General features: G+C 48.6%; 1 protein-coding gene across 1 annotated transcript in view; it reads left to right on the top strand.

Moving 5' to 3' along the window:
* KAZN (kazrin, periplakin interacting protein) overlaps positions 1 to 10,635 on the top strand; it is a 225,123-nt gene extending 214,488 nt beyond the window's left edge. Inside the window, exons 7-8 of the mRNA XM_066637543.1 lie at positions 1,091 to 1,141; positions 4,149 to 10,635. Of these exons, the coding sequence (XP_066493640.1) occupies positions 1,091 to 1,141; positions 4,149 to 4,316 (219 nt within the window). The 3' untranslated portion in view covers positions 4,317 to 10,635. The remainder of the gene's footprint in view (positions 1 to 1,090; positions 1,142 to 4,148) is intronic.
* The last annotated feature ends 8,975 nt before the right edge of the window (positions 10,636 to 19,610 follow it).

Below are 19,610 nucleotides of genomic sequence, written 5' to 3' on the forward strand. Positions count from 1 at the left end.
TAAGGTGAGGAAGTTTTGTTCTCAAGCTTGATTGCCCAAGCTTGGGAGGAGGGGGATGAACCCCTTCTCCTGCACCATTGTCTCAAATAAAATCAACACCCCCAAGCTGGTGTTTGATCCATGGGGAAGACATATGGTTAACCCTGCAGATCTCCTTCTTCACCTCTAGTTCTGCCTGTTGATAAAATTTCATTTCAATACCTTTTATTTGCCTTTTCTTTTCTTTATCATTTGTTTTACCTCACTTGATTAATTCGTACTCCAGTTTTAAATTTAAAATCCTAGAACCATAGAGTTGGAAGGTGCCCATAAGGTCATCTAGTCCAACCCTCTCCCTATGGCAGGAACCCCCCTAGAGCAGTGGTTCCCAGCCTGGGGTACATGTACCCCCAGGGGTACTTGCTAGGACCTTTAGGGGTATTTGAAATAGTGTGGAATAATGGCAGAAAAAGACAGGTCTGCATTAGTATGCCTTGTGAAGCTGGCATTAGAATGCCTTATAGAGCTAATATGAGGGGTACAATTTATGGAAATGGGCTGCCAAGGGGTACACAAGTGAAAAAATATTGGGAACTGCTGTCCTAGAGCATCTCCAGCAGTTGTCTGTTGAGCCTCTGCTTGAAGATCTCCAGAGAGGCAGAAACCACTACCTGCCTTGGTAAAATATGGGAGCGGCTTACAAAATATTGAAGTCACTTACAATCAGTGCATAAGAATCAAACCATCAGGAGGTAAACTGCAAATTAGAACTGGGCAGCAGAATGAAAAGCTTTCCTGAACAGGAAGCAGATAGCTTGCCTCTCTCTTAAAGGAGGGAGTTCTGCAATATTCCAGCCTGCAGAAATCAGAGGCAGAGAATGAAGAGGCCTGAACCTCCTGTTTAAAAGCAGGCAGGATCATCAAAGGGGCATGCTGACTACCTATGCCTTCCTCTGGCCTTTCACAGCAAGCGGCAAGATACTCCAAGGGAAGGAGGCAGGTGAAGCATGGCTTTCTGCAAAAGCACTTTCAGCTTGATAGCGACCCTCACCCTACTGGGAACTGAGATATGCTGAGTGTCAGTCTGATGCGTCTCTATCTCTTTTGGCAGGGGGATAGTCCTGGACCGGTACAGAAGAACTTGCACAACCCAATTGTCCAGGTAGGAACCAGTTACATCTCTGGGGCTTGGACTGGGGCAAGTTGACCAAGATGGTTGCCTTAAGGGGTGTATCGTGGGAGGACGTCTACTTCTGCCTCCCCCACAGCTTCTCCTCCCGCTCCCTAGATGTGAAAAGGAAGAATGTGACAGTCTAGCCCACCACTCTCCTCTCCTCCACAGTTCCTCTGGAGTGTTGTTCTCTTCCTTTTCAAATCCAGGAGGAGGAGGAGTGTGAGGAGTGCCCCAAAAAGGGGGGGTCTCAGGGCGTCATCTGGTGGGGTACCGAGGGTCAGCTGGATGGTCTCATGGGACCCCTGGGTGGGGTGTCCACCTCCCTGGGTTTCCTTGCAGGGGAAGCCTCAGACCAAGCCAGGGGGAGGGGGTTCACGACACCCTTGTCCTCCTCCCTGGAGGCAGGACCTGAGGCCCTTGGTCTTCAGGCAGGGGCTCCAGCTCCAGCTCCAGCCTCCTGCCTTCCCTCTCCAGAACTGCCTGTCATCACAGGCCTCCCTGCTTTTATCCTCCCCAGCCACACCCTTGGCTCCTCCCTCTCTAGGCTTAAAGGGGCCCTGACCCTGGCCTGCTTCCCTCCTCTTTGGTGGTTAATGGTGACTCGGCCCTGCTCACTGCTCAGGTCAGGTGAGCCCTGGGGGGACGGTCTCTCCCACCCAGCTGCCCTACATCTTACCTGGTCAGCTGGAGAGGTGGTGGTGGCTCTATGGCCAGGCAGTTCTGCCCCTGGCCTGCAGCCAGGTAAGGCAGGGGTCAGACAAGGGCTCGACCCCTGACAGGAGTGACAGCAAGGTGGCTGGTATGCTCCTGGACAAGGCCGACAGCATTTTGCATGGCTAGGCACTGTGCAGGAGTGCTAGTATTTGGCATGTTGCCACAGGTCCCACCAACCTTGGAGTGGCCCAGGAGCTGGAGAAAGGGACTTTGGGGAGTGATGCACTGAACGGCTTCTGCTCAGACACCATTCAAATGGTTTTGATCTTTCAGCACACAGGGCCTTTGGGGTTAGGGTGAGAGGGGGTCTTCTTGGGGGAGGGAGCTGGCTGATGCCTGGCTTCTGGGCCTGCCACCCCCACAGTTTTCCTGAGCTCTGCAGCACAATCCTTTGCATGGCTACTCAGAAGTAAGTCCCATTGTGTTCAATGACACTTACTCCCAGGAAACTGCTGAGCTAGAACAGTGGAGGGTGGAGGAGCAGAGGCTGGCACATCATCAGGAAGTGGGGGAGCATTTTGCAGGCGGCCTCAAGCATCAGGAAGTCTTCAGCCAAAACTGGAGGGGGCACAAAGGAGCATGGATGTACAGAATGTTTTGATGTGCCTTACTGTCCATCTATAAAGTAGGTGGAGGAGCAGACTGCACGGCCCTCCCCCAAGCATCCTGGTGGAGGGTGATGATTGGCAATGGATAGTGTGGGAGCTTCACCCATCCTCCTCTTTGACTAAGTAGTCTAGCCCCTGAAAGTCCCATAGGAATTTTGAGGTGGACATGTTTTCCCTTCAGATCCTGTTAGGGCAGGGGTGCCCAAACTCTGGCCCTGGGGCCACTTGTGGCCCTCAAGGCCTCTTAATGTGGCCCTCAGGGAGCCCCCAGTCTTCAGTGAGCCTCTGGCCCTCCGGAGATTTGTTGGAGCCCACACTGGCCCAACGCAACTGCTCTCAGCGCGAGGGCGACTGTTTGACCTCTCGCATGAGCTGTGGGATGAGGGCTCCCTCCACTGCTTGCTGTTTCACGTCTGAGACAGCAGAGGCAGCAAAGGAAAGGCCAGCCTTGCTTTGTGCAAGGCCTTTTATAGGCCTTGGGCTATTGCAAGACCTTCATTCATTCACCTTTAATATATTCATTTATGTAAACTTATGTAAACTTATTCAAATTTTAAATGTAAATTAATTCTCTTTTTTTGCCCAGCCCCCGACACAGTGTCAGAGAGACGATGTGGCCCTCCTGCCAAAAACTTTGGGCACCCCTGTGTTAGGGCATACCTAAAGGAAGGCTAAAAGTTTGGATAGACATCCGGCAACCTGGTCATATGGTGGCAATTCTATACTCACTTTCCTGGGAATAAGCCCTACTGGACACAATGGGATTTACTTCTGAGTAGACATGCATAGGATTGGGCCATAAGCCTTATAGGATGCTATTTTTGTGACTCTGAAGAGAAAACTCATCCACCTCAAAATTCCTACAGCAGCGATTCTCCAAGTGGTGAGTCATGACCCACCATAGGACCAGAAAAGGGTCCATTTCCCCTTAAGTGGAGCTGCCCAGGAATGGGTGCCCCAATGATGCCGCAGTGATTGCAGCACCGTAGGGACCCAGGGATATGTAGACATGCCCCTTACTCAGGAGGGTCCTGGAGACATACGCCCTTCTACGGAGGGTCCTGGAGACTCGCAGCCTCCTCCGTGAGCCTCCCCTCTGCAGCAGTTGGATTTGCAAGTGGAGCTAACTTCCAGTTTTTGATCGGAGCTCCGTTCACTATCCTGCGGAATTTATGGTCAGGGTCAATATTAAAGGAGGAATCAGCATGGTTTCTTTCACCCGCATAAATAGAACAGCAGTGCATGGCTAGGCACTGCAGGGCTGTGGTGTTTAAACCCTTCTGTTCATGCACCCCAGGGCTATGCCATCCATAAGGCTGACTGGGGGATGCTTGCCTCCATCCGCCTGCGCACTTCTACCCTGTTCCTCCTCCTGCTCCCTGGATTCAAGGAAGGAAATGGGGAATAGAGCAGAACAGAATGTGTGAAAGAGAGAAGAGAGCAGTCTAGGCCACCACTCTCCTCTTCTCCACACTCCCATTTCCACTCCATTCAGCTATTTCTTTTTTAATCCAGGGAGGAGTGAAACTGGCATACCACCCAATGAGGGGAGGTGATACCACCAAGAGGTCTTGGGCTGACCCCGACTCCCCACCACCACCACCATCCCCCTAGTATGTAAGCCCCTTTTGGCTGCCTCTTGCCTTCTGAAAATCCTCTTTTCTCCTCCCCAGTCTCTAGAGGACCTCGAAGACCAAAAACGGAAAAAGAAGAAAGAGAAAATGGGTTTTGGATCCATCTCTCGGGTGTTTGCCAGGGGGAAGCAGCGGAAGTCCCTCGACCCAGGCCTCTTTGATGGTACCGCTCCTGATTATTACATTGAAGAGGATGCGGACTGGTGACCGCCTGCCCCGCCCCCTCCCGCTTCTGGTATGCGTGTGTGTGTGGGAGTTTCTCTGTGCGCCAGCAAAATGCCTCTAACCAAGCCCAGCGGATTGTGAGCCTGTCGCCTCTCCTGCGTTGCCTCTTCTGTAGCCCGCTGTACATAGTCCCCAACGATCCCGTGTGTGAACCCCATTCACTGTTGTCTATGGAGCGATGCCAGTCGTGTTGTGTAGCCTTCCCTGGTTCTGTCCTGGGGTGGTTCTTCCCTCCCCCCCCCCTACAATTTTTTCTCCTGTTTTTTTTTTCTTTTTTTGTTTTGATTTATTTTTCCTTCTTTTTACAAAACTTGAAAAAACTTGAAGGACTGCTGTGTATTTGTACATAATAACCACGACGATGACAAAAATGAAATGATTGTGCACTGTGTGCTTGTCAGTGTCTCTTGTCCAAAAAGCTGTTCTTCTCATGCCCGTCCTGAGATGTGGCCTGCAGCTCATGCGTTTGCCAAGCTGTCTGCCGGGAGGTGACACTGTGTATCCTGTTCACCGCGTTGACATGACGAATGGCATCAGAGCATTTGTTGAAACCAGGGATGGGCAACTGGTGGTCCAGGGGCAAGATCCAGCCCCCAAAGCAAATTAATCTGCACTTCTGATGACCCCACCAAATTTGCATCGAAGCACGACTTTCAAAAATGCCCACCACTTAAGGGAGAAAAAATGTCTTGCCATGTTGTAAGTGACAGCCCACTGTTAAATGTTCTCTTTGTATGTAACCTCCTGGCTATGGTGGAGCACATGAACCCCATAATTGTGAAGCCCTTGCTGCCAGGATTTCACTAAAGAGCCTGGCCACCTGGGGGGAGGGGGTAGCTCAAGGCATCCTGGTCCCTAAGGCATTAGGACATATTGTTCTCCCCCTCAGCCAGCAGTGTGCCACCACAATTCCTCAATTCAGTTTGAAAAGAGGAGAATGGAGTGGAACAGATGGTGCTGAGGGGAGAGGAGAGTGGTAGCCTAGAGTGTCTTCAATGCTTGTGTCCACCATTCCTCTTCTCTATGTTTCCACTTTGTTGCCCCTATTTTGAATCCAGGGAGTGAGAAAGAAGAGAAGGGGTGGTGCCCTCCCCCCAAAATTCACCATCCAAAATGACCACCTCACGCCCAGTTTGTATGGCATACTTCCTTGGTGCTGTGATTTGGGAATTAAGGGGACAATCCCTCACTCCCAGTGTAAGACTGCAGGAGTTGGCCATCTCTGGTTTGCAACATCATACCTAAAGAGAAGTCTCACTGTGAGGTGTGAGATCCCTATAATTGATACGTAGCTATTTTCTTATGAATATGCCCAGTCTGGTGTTAGCAGGGCCATTACCGCTTGGAAACCTCCCCCAGTCAGGAATATTCCAGAGCCGTTCCTGAAGTGCCAGCTTTCATTAGTCAGAAAATATAAATCTCTACTCCCTTTTGCTTGTAGAGATCAAGAAAAAGCGCACATGAAGGATTATGTCCTTCATAGATCACCAAGAAACCCATTTGCTCCCATTTTTGTGTGCTCTGGCCAAATAGACTGGGGTGACTGGCAAATGCTAGGCCCTTAATAGTGGAATGCAGCAAAATAACTTTAAACATACCAGGCTCACTGTGTTGATTGATTCTGCACCATTTAGGCCCCTCCCCACAAAAATTTCTGGGTGAAAGAGATGCAAGCTAATCTTTTTCTTTTACAGGTGGAAATCACCACCTGGGGGTGCGTTTGTAAGAGGCATTCAAAATGGCAAAGGGTTACAGGTAGTGGCATCACTAGGGGGGTGCAGGCCGCACCGGTGACATGCACAGGGGGGGGGGTGACACCACTGCTGGCCAAAATTTTTAAAATCTTGGTATTTTTGAATAATGCAATCATGTTATGTATCAATCGATGCGTAATTTCATACAGAATGCAATGAAATAAACTACATTGTTATATCAAAAGTTATAGCCAAAAAAACCAGCAGACCTGGAGGGATGGCGCATTACCATGCCCATTGCCTGGGGTGTTCCCCCCCCCACTGCATGGGAGTTGTCCATCAAGAGGGTAACGCACTGGCCTCTTGCACCAGGTGATACAAACCCTAGTGACGCCACTGGTTACAGGGACTGAATGTGTCACAGTGAGATTTTTCTGTGAAAGAAAAATATACCCTGAAAACTGATTCACGCTGAATGATTTTTCTACCTGGAGAATATCCTCATGGTTCATAAGCAGGGCCAGCCCAAGCCATATGCTCTGTATACATGTCTTCTATGGTTGTGGACACATTGTGCAGAGCGTTTCAAGAGACACCCTAGCCACTGCTCTCCTCACATCCTTTTCAGCTTCCTAGGCTCTGCCACATGGTACACTGGAGAAGGAGGAAGAGGAGTGGCTGGTGTCAGGCCACCCAGGTAGGTGGTGATCTGGCGGGTGGCAGAAATGGGGGGTGCACAGGTGGGGCAGCCACCTCTGCCAGTCCATTACGTAAAGTGGCCGCTTCGTTCTGCAAAATCCCCGAGGCTCCAGCTTGTTCACAAGCAACTGCTTCCCTAAACTGATTTTTTTTTCTTTCCAAGTAGGAGAAACTTCATGTGTGAACCAGTTCTTAGTTTTGGGGGGAGGGGGGAGGTGTAATTGGCCTCTTCCAGGTCAGAATTCCAGGAAACCACATGGATGCGTGTGCTTGCTCTTAGTGGCGTAACCACGTTGGGGGGGCAGCACAGTAAGTACTGCAGGCGCTGAAACATGCCGTGTAAGTGGCCCCTCCCACTTGCCATTGGAACCATTCTGGACAGTGATGGCCACCTGCAGGAGACGCCGTTTGGTTCGGGAAGTGCCTGCGTGTTGCCATCGCTGCCTAGAATGTCTCCGGTGGGGAGGGGCCGCTTACACGCCATGTTGCGGCTCCTGTGATACTTACCGTGCCCCGCCATAGCTACGCCACTGCTTGCTCTCCCTTTCTCCCAACTTCTTTTTTTTTACATGCGTACTCATCTTGAATAATTCTTTAACCCTCTTCTTTTTTTCCTGTCGTTTAGTTTTAATTTATTTGCACAGTACAGAAGATGTATTCTAACTAAATTATTGCATAAATATTGGAATTTATATTTTTCCATGTTGGGGGGGTTCGGGAGGGGTGGTGTTTGTACTTCTCTGCTCTCTGGGAGTTGAATTGGCAAAGCTGAAGTATAAGGGATTCAATGCCAAGAGAACAAAACAATTGCCTTTCTGTCCACTTCCCTTCTCCCCCACTCCAACCCTGTAAAGGTGCTTTTGAACACCACCACCCCCTTCCAGCAACCATGATACTAAATGCACAGACCAACCACGGCAAGTCAGCTTCCGGCATGCTAGCCTAGGTCCAGCCACTGTTGCTGAGAACTGGTCTCAATGGTCTCCCAGCTTTTCACGTGCTTTCAGATACAGCCTCCAGCATCTTGACCTGAACCAAGCCTGAAACGGGAGAAAACACCCAGAGTGTCTTTTTTCCTAAGCATCCCCATTCTGCATGCAAGATCAGGGTCCCCAGTGATATGCTGAAAGGTGTGTGATTCCTTGCAGCCACAAAATGTTGGACATGTTCCTTGGATCTGAAATGACAGGTGACATGATCCAGTAAAGGCAAGAGTATGGTTTAAAAATAAGCACGGATGTTTCCGTGTGGCTCTGATATGGAAAGAAGTGATGGCCTTTTCACAACAAACTATAGGTCAGCTTTCTCTAGCATTGCCCATGCACACAACCGCGGAGTGCATGGTTCTCCGTTTCCCCCCTTACAATCCAGGCTGTAGTTTGTTCCTGGAAAATGGAACATGTTGAGGCTCTCCCCAGTCCCAGGTATTGCTCAGCTAGCTTTTGACTCAGACGATAGGGTTTCCCCTTTTCCATTCCTTCCTTGTTTCTCTTGTTGCTCTGAGCTGTGCCCCACTACTCCTGAATATGGGTTGAAGTGGGATAATTTCTAAACTGAGTCCAGAATTGTTCATATGCACAAATGTTTCCTCTCTGTTGATAAGCACTATAAAAAAGCCATCTCAATCTGATTGTATGTATGATTACATCAAGATTCTTTCTGTGCAGTGTTTTACTAATGTACACTTGTTCCTGTACATTGGTAAAACACCAAACAAAAAGAATCGTGTTGCAGTCGTATGTGTTTTGATGATTTTTTTTTGTTTTAGCCAGTATTTCATCATCACATACATGAAGACTGGTTATCATGTGGAGTAAATGGCTCCATGAATGAGCTAAAGGAACAGAAAGCTATGGCAATCTGTACGTGTGCAGAGGTGCAACATTCAGTAGCACAAAGGAGGATTACTAATATATCAGTTCTACTTAGGAAACAAGCAGACCAGTCCTATCCTGGACCAGCCCAGAGCATGCAGCAGTGCTGGTGCAGCCTTTTATGCGTGCTATGGGCCAACAGGGGACCGGGCAGTAACAGAGAGATAAGGAAAAAACATTTTACTTACTTAACTACTGTTCTGGGCCATGGTCCTCAATGGGCCTACTTGGGTCTGGGACAGAATGTTCACCCCTGAAGGCAAATCAGGCCAGGGGGTCAGGATTGGGCATGCACTGCCACCTCCAAACCCGTCTCTCTCCCAGGTCTGATCCACCATCCTCCTCACTCCCATCACCACCCCATTTTACTCCCCTCTGTGACCTAACCTACTCTGGCAGATCTTCGGCCATCCTGTAGTTTACAGGAGGCCAATCCAGCCTCCCCACCAGCAGCCCAGCAGTGAAAGGCACAATGAATCCGCTACCACCTTGCCCCCTGCAGTCTGCTGCTAATGAGACCCACATCATCACATCTAATGGATGGGCCACCTCCTGGTCTCAGCACCCTGCTATTGTGTGGGGGGACTGTTCAACATACAGCCTTGTCCTCAGTCCCCTATCCTCAGGCACTCTGAAAAGCAGTTTCCAGCTCAGCTCTGTGATCACCATTGGGTTCGTCATGCAGCCCCATAAGTTCCCTTCCAGTATGCAGAAGTGCAAGAGGGTCATCATCCTTCTGAGTCTCCCAGTGAGGTTTCAATGGTGAATTTTTTGCTTCCTGGGGGCACTTTTGCCAGCAGTGTTTTCACATGATTGACAACCCCGGTTTTTTTCTAAATCATGGGGAGGTGGGGTGGAAACCAGCAAGAGATACCTTGCTGAGTTCTTGGTAAAAATTCCACCTTCCCCCCCCCCCCCGGGAGGCTGTGATGGTGCTTTCAGAAATACAGTAATACTGTGTAACAAAATTTGAACAATTTCATGTTTGTCGGACTATTAAGATGTTTCTTGATTAATTTTGGTGCAAAGATTTCAAAAATACTGCAATTTTTGGCATAGCCACCATTTACGCTATGCGCTTGTATAATACAGTGTGTATTACAATGCATTGGACAATAGTATATATACAAACACACAATTTAAGACAACTAAAAAAGTTTTGATGACACAAAAAACCTAAGAGTACTTTTGGAATCAGCGCCTCGTAATGGTGTAAGAAACATGAAAAATTCAACATAAACCATGTTGGCGACGCACAGTGTAACCCTTGTTCGTATTTTGTAAATGTGCGATTTAACTTTTCCAACTAATAGGCAGCTAAGCCCAACCTACTGTGCTGGACCCTTAACCATTTGGCACTCTTAATAATTAAAGGTGATTATTCTGCAGTGCTGAGTCAGGCCTTAAGAGCTGTGCATTGTGCTCCCTTGCTTGCAACAGGGGACTCTTGGCTGACAATTGCAACACTGATTGTCAAGGCTCTGCCACCCATGGCAATGGGGGGCAAAGAGTTGAGTGAAGGGAAAGAGCACGTTTGGACATCTGTCCACACTTCTGCTCTGTTCCCCTCACCATTTCAGAATACAAAGAGCAGGTAGAGCAGCAGTTGTGGAATAGTATTTGGTGTGAAACTCAGACCTTGGCCAGGTGTCTTGGGGCCAGTTCAGACTTCCTTGCCACGGATTCGACATTCCTTCCTTTTCCCTCTCCCCCTCCCTCTGCTTTATTTTAATTCAAAAGAAAACTCCAAGCAGCAAATTCCTGGATAACTTTAGACATTTCCTTTTCATTTCAGCTTTTCACTGTTTTTGTAAATTAGGAAATGATTTTAAAAATCAAAACTAAGAAGGTGATTTATTTAAAAAAAAAAAAAAAGAGAGAGAGAACTACCATGAAATAGCTTATGGGTAACATTAGATTTAACTTGTTTTTTTCTTTCCCTCACATGTGTGGGGAGAACAATTCCTTGAAGGCATGGATGCAAATATGAAAATATTAAAAACAAAAACACTAAATAAAGCTTATTTTAAAGTACTCCTGTTTGATGCAACGTGATTTTTTAATGCATTTGGGGTGCTGGAGAAAAGAGTTATTCCTATGAGTTATATAAGCTCCTGTGGGCATCTTCTGGAGCAGTATTTCTCAAACTGTGGGTCGGGACCACCATGGAATGTGACTGCAGTCCTGGACTGCTTGGATTTGTGCTACTGCTTGAGGCAGCGCAGATCCGAGTAGTCTCATTGGGGCTGCTGTGGCTTTACCCAGGTAAGGGGAAGCTGCTTGCAGCCCCAATCCTGCCTTGGATGCAGTGCAGGCCTGCCTGCTCCAGGGCAGGTTTGAATTGTGTCCGAAGCAAGCAAGCAAGCAAATAAATAAATGCAAGCGAGACTTATGACACAAGTGCACCAAATAGGCTCACACACTGAAAACACTGTTGTGAGACTTCAGACTGAAACCAAACCACACAGTAGTTGCAGCTCACCAACACTGGTAACCCCACTGCCTTCCTTATATTGTTCAATAAACAAAACCCCTTCTGGAAGGATGAAAACATTTTCTCTGGTCAGCCGTCAGTAAGGTAAGTGCCAGCAAGGTGACTTTTTCTGCTGTGTCAATGATCTCCACCTTCTCAGTGGCACAATCCAGATTAAACATTTCATTCATTCATTTGATCATGTTATACTCTTTCTGGCTTGGGTTGTTTTGCCCCCCTGAGTTCCCCCCCCCCAAAAAAAATCGAGACCTTAGGAAATGGGAGCTTCTCCACAGCTGGTAGTTCCCCACCAACACTGTATTGTAAGAATTAAGGGCCTAATCCTATCCAACTTTCCAGCACTGATGCAGCTGTGTCAATGGGACATTGACAGAGGCCTCCTTAAGGTAAGGGAATGTTGCTCCCTCTGTGACTTCTCCTGGTCCTTTCACTCTGCCCTGCGTGCCGCACTTCCTACATTTCAGCTTCATAAGAATGTCCAAGATTACTGCCTGAATCTCTCTCTCTCTCTCTCTGTCTCTCTCTCTCTCACACACACACACACAATTAATGCAAACATCCACAACTGTGCTGAGCTTCTTCTTGTGTCCTGACCCAACACAGAAAATGAATCTTGATAGAATCATATGCACAGTCACAAAATGATTGCCTTTTTTGCAGTGTTTTATTAAGTCATACAAGCAAAACACTACACAAAAAAACTATACACTTTACCAGTGTTTCTCAAACTGTGGGTCAGGACCCACTAGGTGGGTCATGAGCCAATTTCAGCTGGGTCCTCATTGATTTCAATATTTTATTTTCAATATGTTAGACTTGATGCTACTACGGTATGTGGGGAAATGTTATAGACCTGTACTTTTACTAAGCTACTATGTATAGATGATGGTCAATGGGACTTACTCCTGGGTAAGTGTGGGCAGGATTGCAGCCTAGGAATGCTAAAAATTTTCCTGCTTGATGCTGTCACTTCTGGTCATGACATCACTTCTGGTGGGTCCTGGCAGATTCTCATTCTAAAAAGTGGGTCCTGCTGCTAAATGTGTGAGTACCACTGCACTACACAAATTGACATGTGCATTGGGCAGCCAAGCCTGTCTGTTGAGGTCAAGGGGGTGGAGTGAAGTGACCAGGCAGTTTCCACTCTTCCAGTCAGGTAACTCGAGGTCACCCTCAATGCGAAGTTTTGTATTTTCCAGCCCACAGGAGGTCTTGATTTTTCTCTGCCAGTTGCCTGAGTGGGCCTATTCATTGGGAGCACACAGAGGAGCACCCACCTGCTCAGCCACAAGTGCAAGGACTGGGGCTTCCTTTAGCAATGTAAGTAACTTAAGCTATGGACCCTTTTGCAAGATTGCAATCAGAAACTTTTAGTTGCTTTATCTGCTGACTCCAGCCAGCATGCAAGCTTTCCCCATTTAAAGCAGCAAAGGGGGGGGGGTGTTGACTGAGAGTTTAAGTAGCATCCCAGTTCCATCTGCTGGTGAAAATCCCCCCCCCAGCTCAGGCTTTGTCCATCCTCCAGCTTGTAATTTTACTACTTACTTTACTCCATGCTGTTTAAAAGGCTAAATGGAAAAGGAATTAAACAGCATGGATGAACCAGTTACATTTGGGCCCTTTCTCTGCCTGGTCCATGTTCACAGGTACTTCACTGGCTTGTCACATCTCTTTGCCCTGCAGATGCTACAGCGGGTTTAAATTTTTTAATAGGAAAATGTGAGATTTGATGCTCTTCTGGAGGGGGGGGGGATGTTTCCCAGACCCTCTCTGGGTGCCCTCTTCCACCTGCTCTCTGGAGCCTGGCTGGTAGCAACTCCTTGTTCAGCTGCTGGTCTAATAAAGAGAAAGCAGGGAGCAAGAAGGGGTGTGTGTGTGTGCTAATCACTAGGCCCTACTCCCCTTGGGCAACTGGCCTAGTGGTTAGGAGTCTCTTTCCCTGGTGATATGATTTCAAGGCTCCTGCAAATGCTTAGCTGACTTGAGGTCTACTCTTGGGAAGAGCACTTTGCCGGCTGCCCAGAAAAAGAGGATTTGATGCTTGACTGTTCAGATTCTGACTCCAAAGCTCCATCACAGCCTCTTTGGGTTGCGAACTGGCAGGTCAAAATTACCTGGCTGCCACCTGTTCCTCTGGCAGTCACCACAAAGAGCGGGGGAACTGGTTCCAAATGGGTCCTTGTTAAAAGGAGGAGAATGAGTGAGCTGGCTCTCTGCCCCCCCCCCTCCAGTCTCTACTGCCACCCCATCTGCTCCTGGACCCAGGGGATCAGACTTCTGGGCCAAGGAGCCATGTCTGACTGTACACTTCAGCCACAGCATCTCTATTTTTAGACTTTATGCAGAAATTGCAGCTGTCAGAGAGGCTCATTTGCATTCTCTTAAGGACCAGGTGCTTGGAGAGCAAATCATAAGTGAGCCAAATGATAGTCTGCTGCTGCAAAAACACACACACACACACACACACACAAGGTGAGGGTCTCCTCTGCTCAGTCCATGTTGGAGAAAAATCCCTTCCAAGCCCAGACCAGCACTCCCTGAAAAATGTCCCTTCTGAACACAAAAATGATTTGTTTTCAAATATTGACCCCCAGCTCCAACCACGCATACTCTGTTCATCTCTTTTAAAACTTTACACCAGTATTTCTCAAACTGTGGGTCGGGAACCAATTTCAGGTGGGTCCCCATTCATTTCAATATTTTATTTTTAATACATTAGACTTGATGCTACCATGGGATGTGACTGCATTTGGGGAAATGTGACAGACCTGGACTTTTAACAAGATACTATGTATATTCTTTTAACAATGATGGTCAATGGGACTTACTCCTGGGTAAGTGTGGGTAGGATTGCAGCCTAGGATTGTTCAAAATGTTCCTGCTTGATTATGTCACTTCCAGTCATGACATCACTTCTAGTGGGTCCTGACAGATTCTCATTCAAAAAAGCGGGTCCCAGAGCTAAATGTGTGAGAACCACTACTTTACACTGAATGTCAATAGGTTTTCCAATAAAGCATAGCAGGAGGGGGCAATCACAGCAGCATACAGCTAAAGCCCCCCCCCCCACCTCCATGCAACAGTATTTGCCTTTTGGGGGCTTCTTCCAGGATGGGGGGGGGGGAGGCCATGAGACACCTTCCCATGAAATCTGATTTTACCTTTATGTCTGCCCAAATTTTGCTTGATCAGAGGCAGGAGACCACCCTCTACCCCAGACAAAGCTTTAGTGCTGGCTGGCAAAAGCATCCATTATCCTGACCAGCCTCTTGAGCCTGCAAATTGGCCTTTTGTTTCAAGACTTCCCCCCATGACAGCCCTGCCTTGCCTGTCCCTTTCTATTAATTGGTATAATTAGCTTGATGGATGGGTAGGTAATTGTCTGGAGGGTAAGGGATCCCAGGTTGGTGATCTATTTGGGTGTATTGGCAGGGCGCCATCTTGTGCATGGGGCTGAATGAGAATTTGTCTCTCCTGTCTCTCTCTCTGCTTCTCCCTGGTGCATTTGTGAGTGCACAATATTAGAAATGTTATTGTATAGGAGGGGGCCCCTAAGGAATCACTGCAGAATGGGACTACAGTTCTATTCTGTTTCTATTTTGCCATTCTATTTGGGCAGTTTAAGAGGGAAGAGTCATCACTCAAGTGTATAGAACTGCTTTGCAGGCAGAAGGTATCCTCAGTATAGTGATAGAGGATCTCAAGTGACAGGAGAAAAAAAAAATTTCTGCTCAGGCACTGATACTGCCTGGGTATAGCTGGCCAAAGCAGAGGATGACACTGCAGTCTCCACTTGGAAGCTTTCCCACTTGGCGTGGCAGGGGAAATGAGGACGTGTTTGCACAAGACTGGTGTGAACATGTCTCCTCCCTCCCCACTGAGAATGCTCCAAGAACCCCATGCGCTCCCAAGGGGCTCTGCAAGGACCCCACTGCAAGTTATAACAGCCTCATGAAGTGCCTTGGGAGTAGCAAAGGGCAAAACAACTCCAGAAGTAACCCTTCGTGTAAACACGTGAGGGGTAGCCTAATACGTGTGTTGAATGTGTCTAAGGCCTTACTAAGCATTCTGCTGGCGGAAGTGCCAGCCTGATGATGGACAAGAAACTCTGCTAGTGTGCACCTCAAAACCCCCCAGTGTGGCAGCTCTGCACATGGACTGGTGAGGAGTCTCCTGTGAGTAGCATGGATAGGTTGGCACTGGGAGGGACAGTGGGAGGAACGGAGCAGGGAGCGGGAGCAACAGGGGGGTATCTGGGTGAAGAGGGGGTAGGCAGGAGGAGGAGGGAGGAGGTGGATCCCAGAAGAGCAGCCATGTGCCAGGGTCCTCTTCCCATTCCTCTCCCCGTTCCTCAACCTTACCATCCTCGGCTCCACATCAGACTCAGGTTGCAATCCTAGCTACACTTCCCTGGGAATAAGCCCCATTGAGTATAATGTGACTTACTTCTGAGTAGACATGCATAGGATTGGGCTGTCAGCCAGGCATTAGCATGACCCCCAAAAGAAAGGTCCATGTGATGTCAAGAGAGGACAGTGGGCAACCTCTGTGGGAGCCAGGAAAGCAGCCCAGAAGTATTCCTCTCTATTTTGAGAGCTGGCAGTCCTGAGACATCCCCAAGATGAGCCCCAGAGGTCTGAGCCCTGCCCTGCCCCACCCGTGTCAGTGGATCCTTTGAAAGGGGAGAAGACAACTGATCTTTCTGGCCCAGCAAGGTTGCATCCACTGTCTCCTCCCCTGCTTGCTGCTGGGATTGTGCCTTCTTCCCTTTGCTTTTCTTCCACTCACTGTTGTCCTTCTCCAGTCCTTTGACGAAGGCCCTGCGTGGTCTCATTCCCTTGGGAAAGGGGTGTGTGAAGCCAACCAGGCTGCCCCAGTTTTGTTCCTGTTTGCATGGTCTTTGGAGTGAGTGGGAGTCCCCAGATTTGGGAAGCTCCTCTTCATATGGGGGGGGGGGTTTCTGAGGCGGCCTCTCTCTGTCCAGCTTCCCAGCAACCAAATAACTCTGAATCTCCTCTCCTTCACCACCTCTCTCCACCTCGCCTCTAACAACCCACACTCAGCCTCTCCAAGTCCCCCCATTTATGCAGCCCCCAGCAACTGTCAGATGATGTCACAAAGGGAGGACATGTCACCAGCCAACTGACTCCAGAGTGGCCAGGGCTTCTCTGGGGTCTTCAAGGTTCTGCTGACTGGAGGGCAACTCCTCAACTGTGGAATCTTGATCTTTCTCCTTGAATAAACCAGGTGCCTCTTCCCCCACCATGGTTTCTACTGGGCCCCTTCCCATACCCCTCATAACTAGAGGTGTTTGAAAACTGTTATTTATTTTTCTCTGAAGTAAGCCCATTGTGTTCAGTAAGATAATCCTCACTGGAAACAAAGACCTCTACCCATAACTCTTGATGCCTCTGTCTGTTGGAATTGATTGAGACCGCTGTCTCCCTTCGGTGACCAAGGAGCACATGTTCCTTGCCAGTTCACCAATGGTTCCTTCTTGGGAGATTTCGCTGGAAGGTGGAAAGGCCAGCAGGGCTTCTATGGGGGAGGTGCTATCCCCCTCCCCGCAAGAGGTGGGTGGATGTGCAAGGTGGCCGCCCCTCCTCCATCACTTCACTCAAGAACTGAGCATAGCACCAAGTAACCTTTGGAGCTGCTCAGGCCGTAGCATTTATCAGTGCACAACCACTCCCCCAGCACGTTCCTCAGTCACTCCTGCCTCCTTTGAAGAGTCTTGCTCCAAATCCCCTCAGCCCACGTCACATTCGGATAGGATTCTAGTGCCAGCCCAGTGGTGTCTTTGGAGAGTCCAGTTCCACTCCAGTACCATCACTAACTTGACCAAGTGGTTTCAGAACTGGTTTGGACGTGTTTTGTGCTGCATATGGCTGGATTCTTTCATGCACAATGTCATTCAGCTGAAGAGAAGAAGTCAGTTCAATACAAAAAAAAAAGGCGTTACAAGTGTCTAGCTGTTCTCCAAGGGGATTTTGAGTTTTGTCAAGGTTTTCAAAGCAAAGTGCCTTGTTTGTGGCCATGGAATCATACTAAATCCTCCAATACCTGTAGGCCAACCAATGGAAGGGAAGCAGGGAGAGTGTGGATGGAAGGGCTATTGCTAACCACTAGGCCTTGCACCTTTCTTGATTCTTACCTGTTTTGCCCACCTTCCACCTCAGGGCAACCCTGACAACCTGGTGGTCATCAGGTGCCTAGGAAGCAAAGGAGGGGACACAGCAGGAAGGGATTCTCAGTGTAAATATTTGGCACTTCTCCCCTCCCTTCCTTGTTTCCGCAGGTGCAGAGCACTTTGGATCATGCTCTCCTGGTTAAGGGTCTACAGCATGTGCCAGAATTCTGCTGATTCCCCTCTGGGAGAATCAGCCCAACAACATCATGAGTTTCATGACACCCAAACAAGACCTATTTACACCTGCGCTGCATCGACGCCACATCCGAGGGTGGGCTCCTCATTGTCTCAGAAGGAAAGGAGTCAAACAAAAGTGAACTGGGTCACTGGAAAAAGCTGGAGAGGACTCCAAGAGAGGCATTGGTGTGGGTCACTCTAATTGCTCATTGAACACATCCTGCAGCCTCTTGCATTAGCCATGATTTGGCTTTACCCCCAAAAGAGGGGTCCTTGCAGTGTCAGAGCAGGCTGTGTGCAACCACTACGGGAGAGGCAGGAGTCAGGAAAGAAGCCAGAACAACCAGGAGTCAAAACAACCAAAAACGTTTGTCTGTCTTCAAGGGTTGACTGTCTTATGACATCCCCAAAGAAAGCCCCAAGGGCCTCACCCTGCTCTCCTGCTTTGTGTGAAAATGGTTCAGTCTAAATGGGAAAAATCAAACCAATCTCTCTGGACCTGCAACCTCACATCCACTGTCACGTCCCCTGCTTGCTGATGGGTTTGTGCCTTCTTCCCCCGGCTTTTCCCACTCCCAGTTGTCCTATTCCAGGCCCTTTGATGAACACCTCGCTGATTGTCCTCTGGGAACCAAGGAGGAAGCCAAACAACATCATGAGTTTTGGGCAGGAAAGGACACCCAAACAAAATCCATTGTGATGAAAAGCTTGATTGCCCTTGCATGGTATTGACTCGCCACATCAGTGGGTGGGTTCCTCATTGCTGCTGAAGAACATTCTGTGAATTGATGGCTTTTTCATTCTTCCTTGGTGAAGTGTCCTGCATAAGCCTACAGCTTGCATGCTCTTATGCCAACTACATTTTTGACTCAAGGGTTAAATCTCATGGGGCGTTTTGTAGTTATTTACCTGTAGGTGCTGATCCACAGGCATTCTGACTGCTGCCTCTCTTAATCTGTTCATTACACATCAGTCCTGTATTGGGGTGGAGGTGGGTATCAATGTACTGTACTTTGGAAAAGTTTGTTGGCTAGTTTTTAGTGCTGTGGTTCTGACATCTGCAACTAATGTGGTTCCCCTGGGGACTGGGATAAGAATAGGCCCTCAGTTTGACTGTACTTGTCGTAAAAGGCGACTAAACAGCCACCGGGTAGATGGGAGCCTGGGAAGGCAGCTCATCTGAGAGAAGGAAAACTCAGACCCCAAACCTCCACTGCCTTGTGGCTACATCCAGTTGTGGAAAAGGCTTCAGGAGTCAACCTCGAGGAAAAATCCGGAGCCAGAGTCCCTGAGGCAGTTCATGGCTGAACACAGTCACGTTCTGGCAACTCCTGCAACGCCACTGGAACCAACCGTATTGGCTTCTGCCTTTCCATTGGACCATTTCAGCGACGTGGAGAGGGGGGATTTGCTGCATGGGAAACAGTCTATCCTCCATATCTACTCTATCCAGGCTTCATGCACTGGAGAGGACACTCTGTTCCAGAACCAGCATTCAGAGCGCGATACCATAGTCTTCCAAGACTGAAGGATGGTTCTGACATCTGGTGGCCAGTGAGTGTACTGCCGCTGCCAAGACCTAGCATTAGAACCTGAGAAGCTGGTTCACCCATCCAGGGTCATCACTTAATAACTGCCGCTTCATATGTGCAAAACTGCAATGAGCTACAGACAAGGCTTTCATCCCAGTAGGCTACTGCAGCGTACTCTGTGTGGCGCTGCCCTTGAAGAGTGTTCAGAAATTGTAACAAGTGCAGGAAACAGGAAACTGTAACTGGTACAAAATGTTCTATTTCTTTATTTGGGCAGGAGGTCTGGTCTAGAGGGTAGAGCCTCCATTTGCCTGAAGATTAACATCCACAAGGTCGCCAGTTCGAGGCCACCGGCACCGTGCGACCTTGAAGCAGCTGGCAAGCTGCAGCTGAGCTGTTCCATCTGCTCGGAGCGTGGGAGGATGGAGGCCAGAATGTTAAACCAGATCGGAGTGTAACAGCTTGAATGTGGTGGTTCTTGAAAGAGAGAACCTTCTTTCAATTTGTAAAAATCCCTGCGTGAATTTAATAAGCCTGCCTGTGTAAACCGCCTTGAATAAAGTCTTGAATAAAGACCAAGAAAGGTGGTATATAAATACTGTATATTATTATATTA

The sequence above is a fragment of the Tiliqua scincoides genome, chromosome 9 (assembly GCF_035046505.1).
Source record: "Tiliqua scincoides isolate rTilSci1 chromosome 9, rTilSci1.hap2, whole genome shotgun sequence".
Classification (NCBI taxonomy): Eukaryota; Metazoa; Chordata; class Lepidosauria; order Squamata; family Scincidae; genus Tiliqua; species Tiliqua scincoides.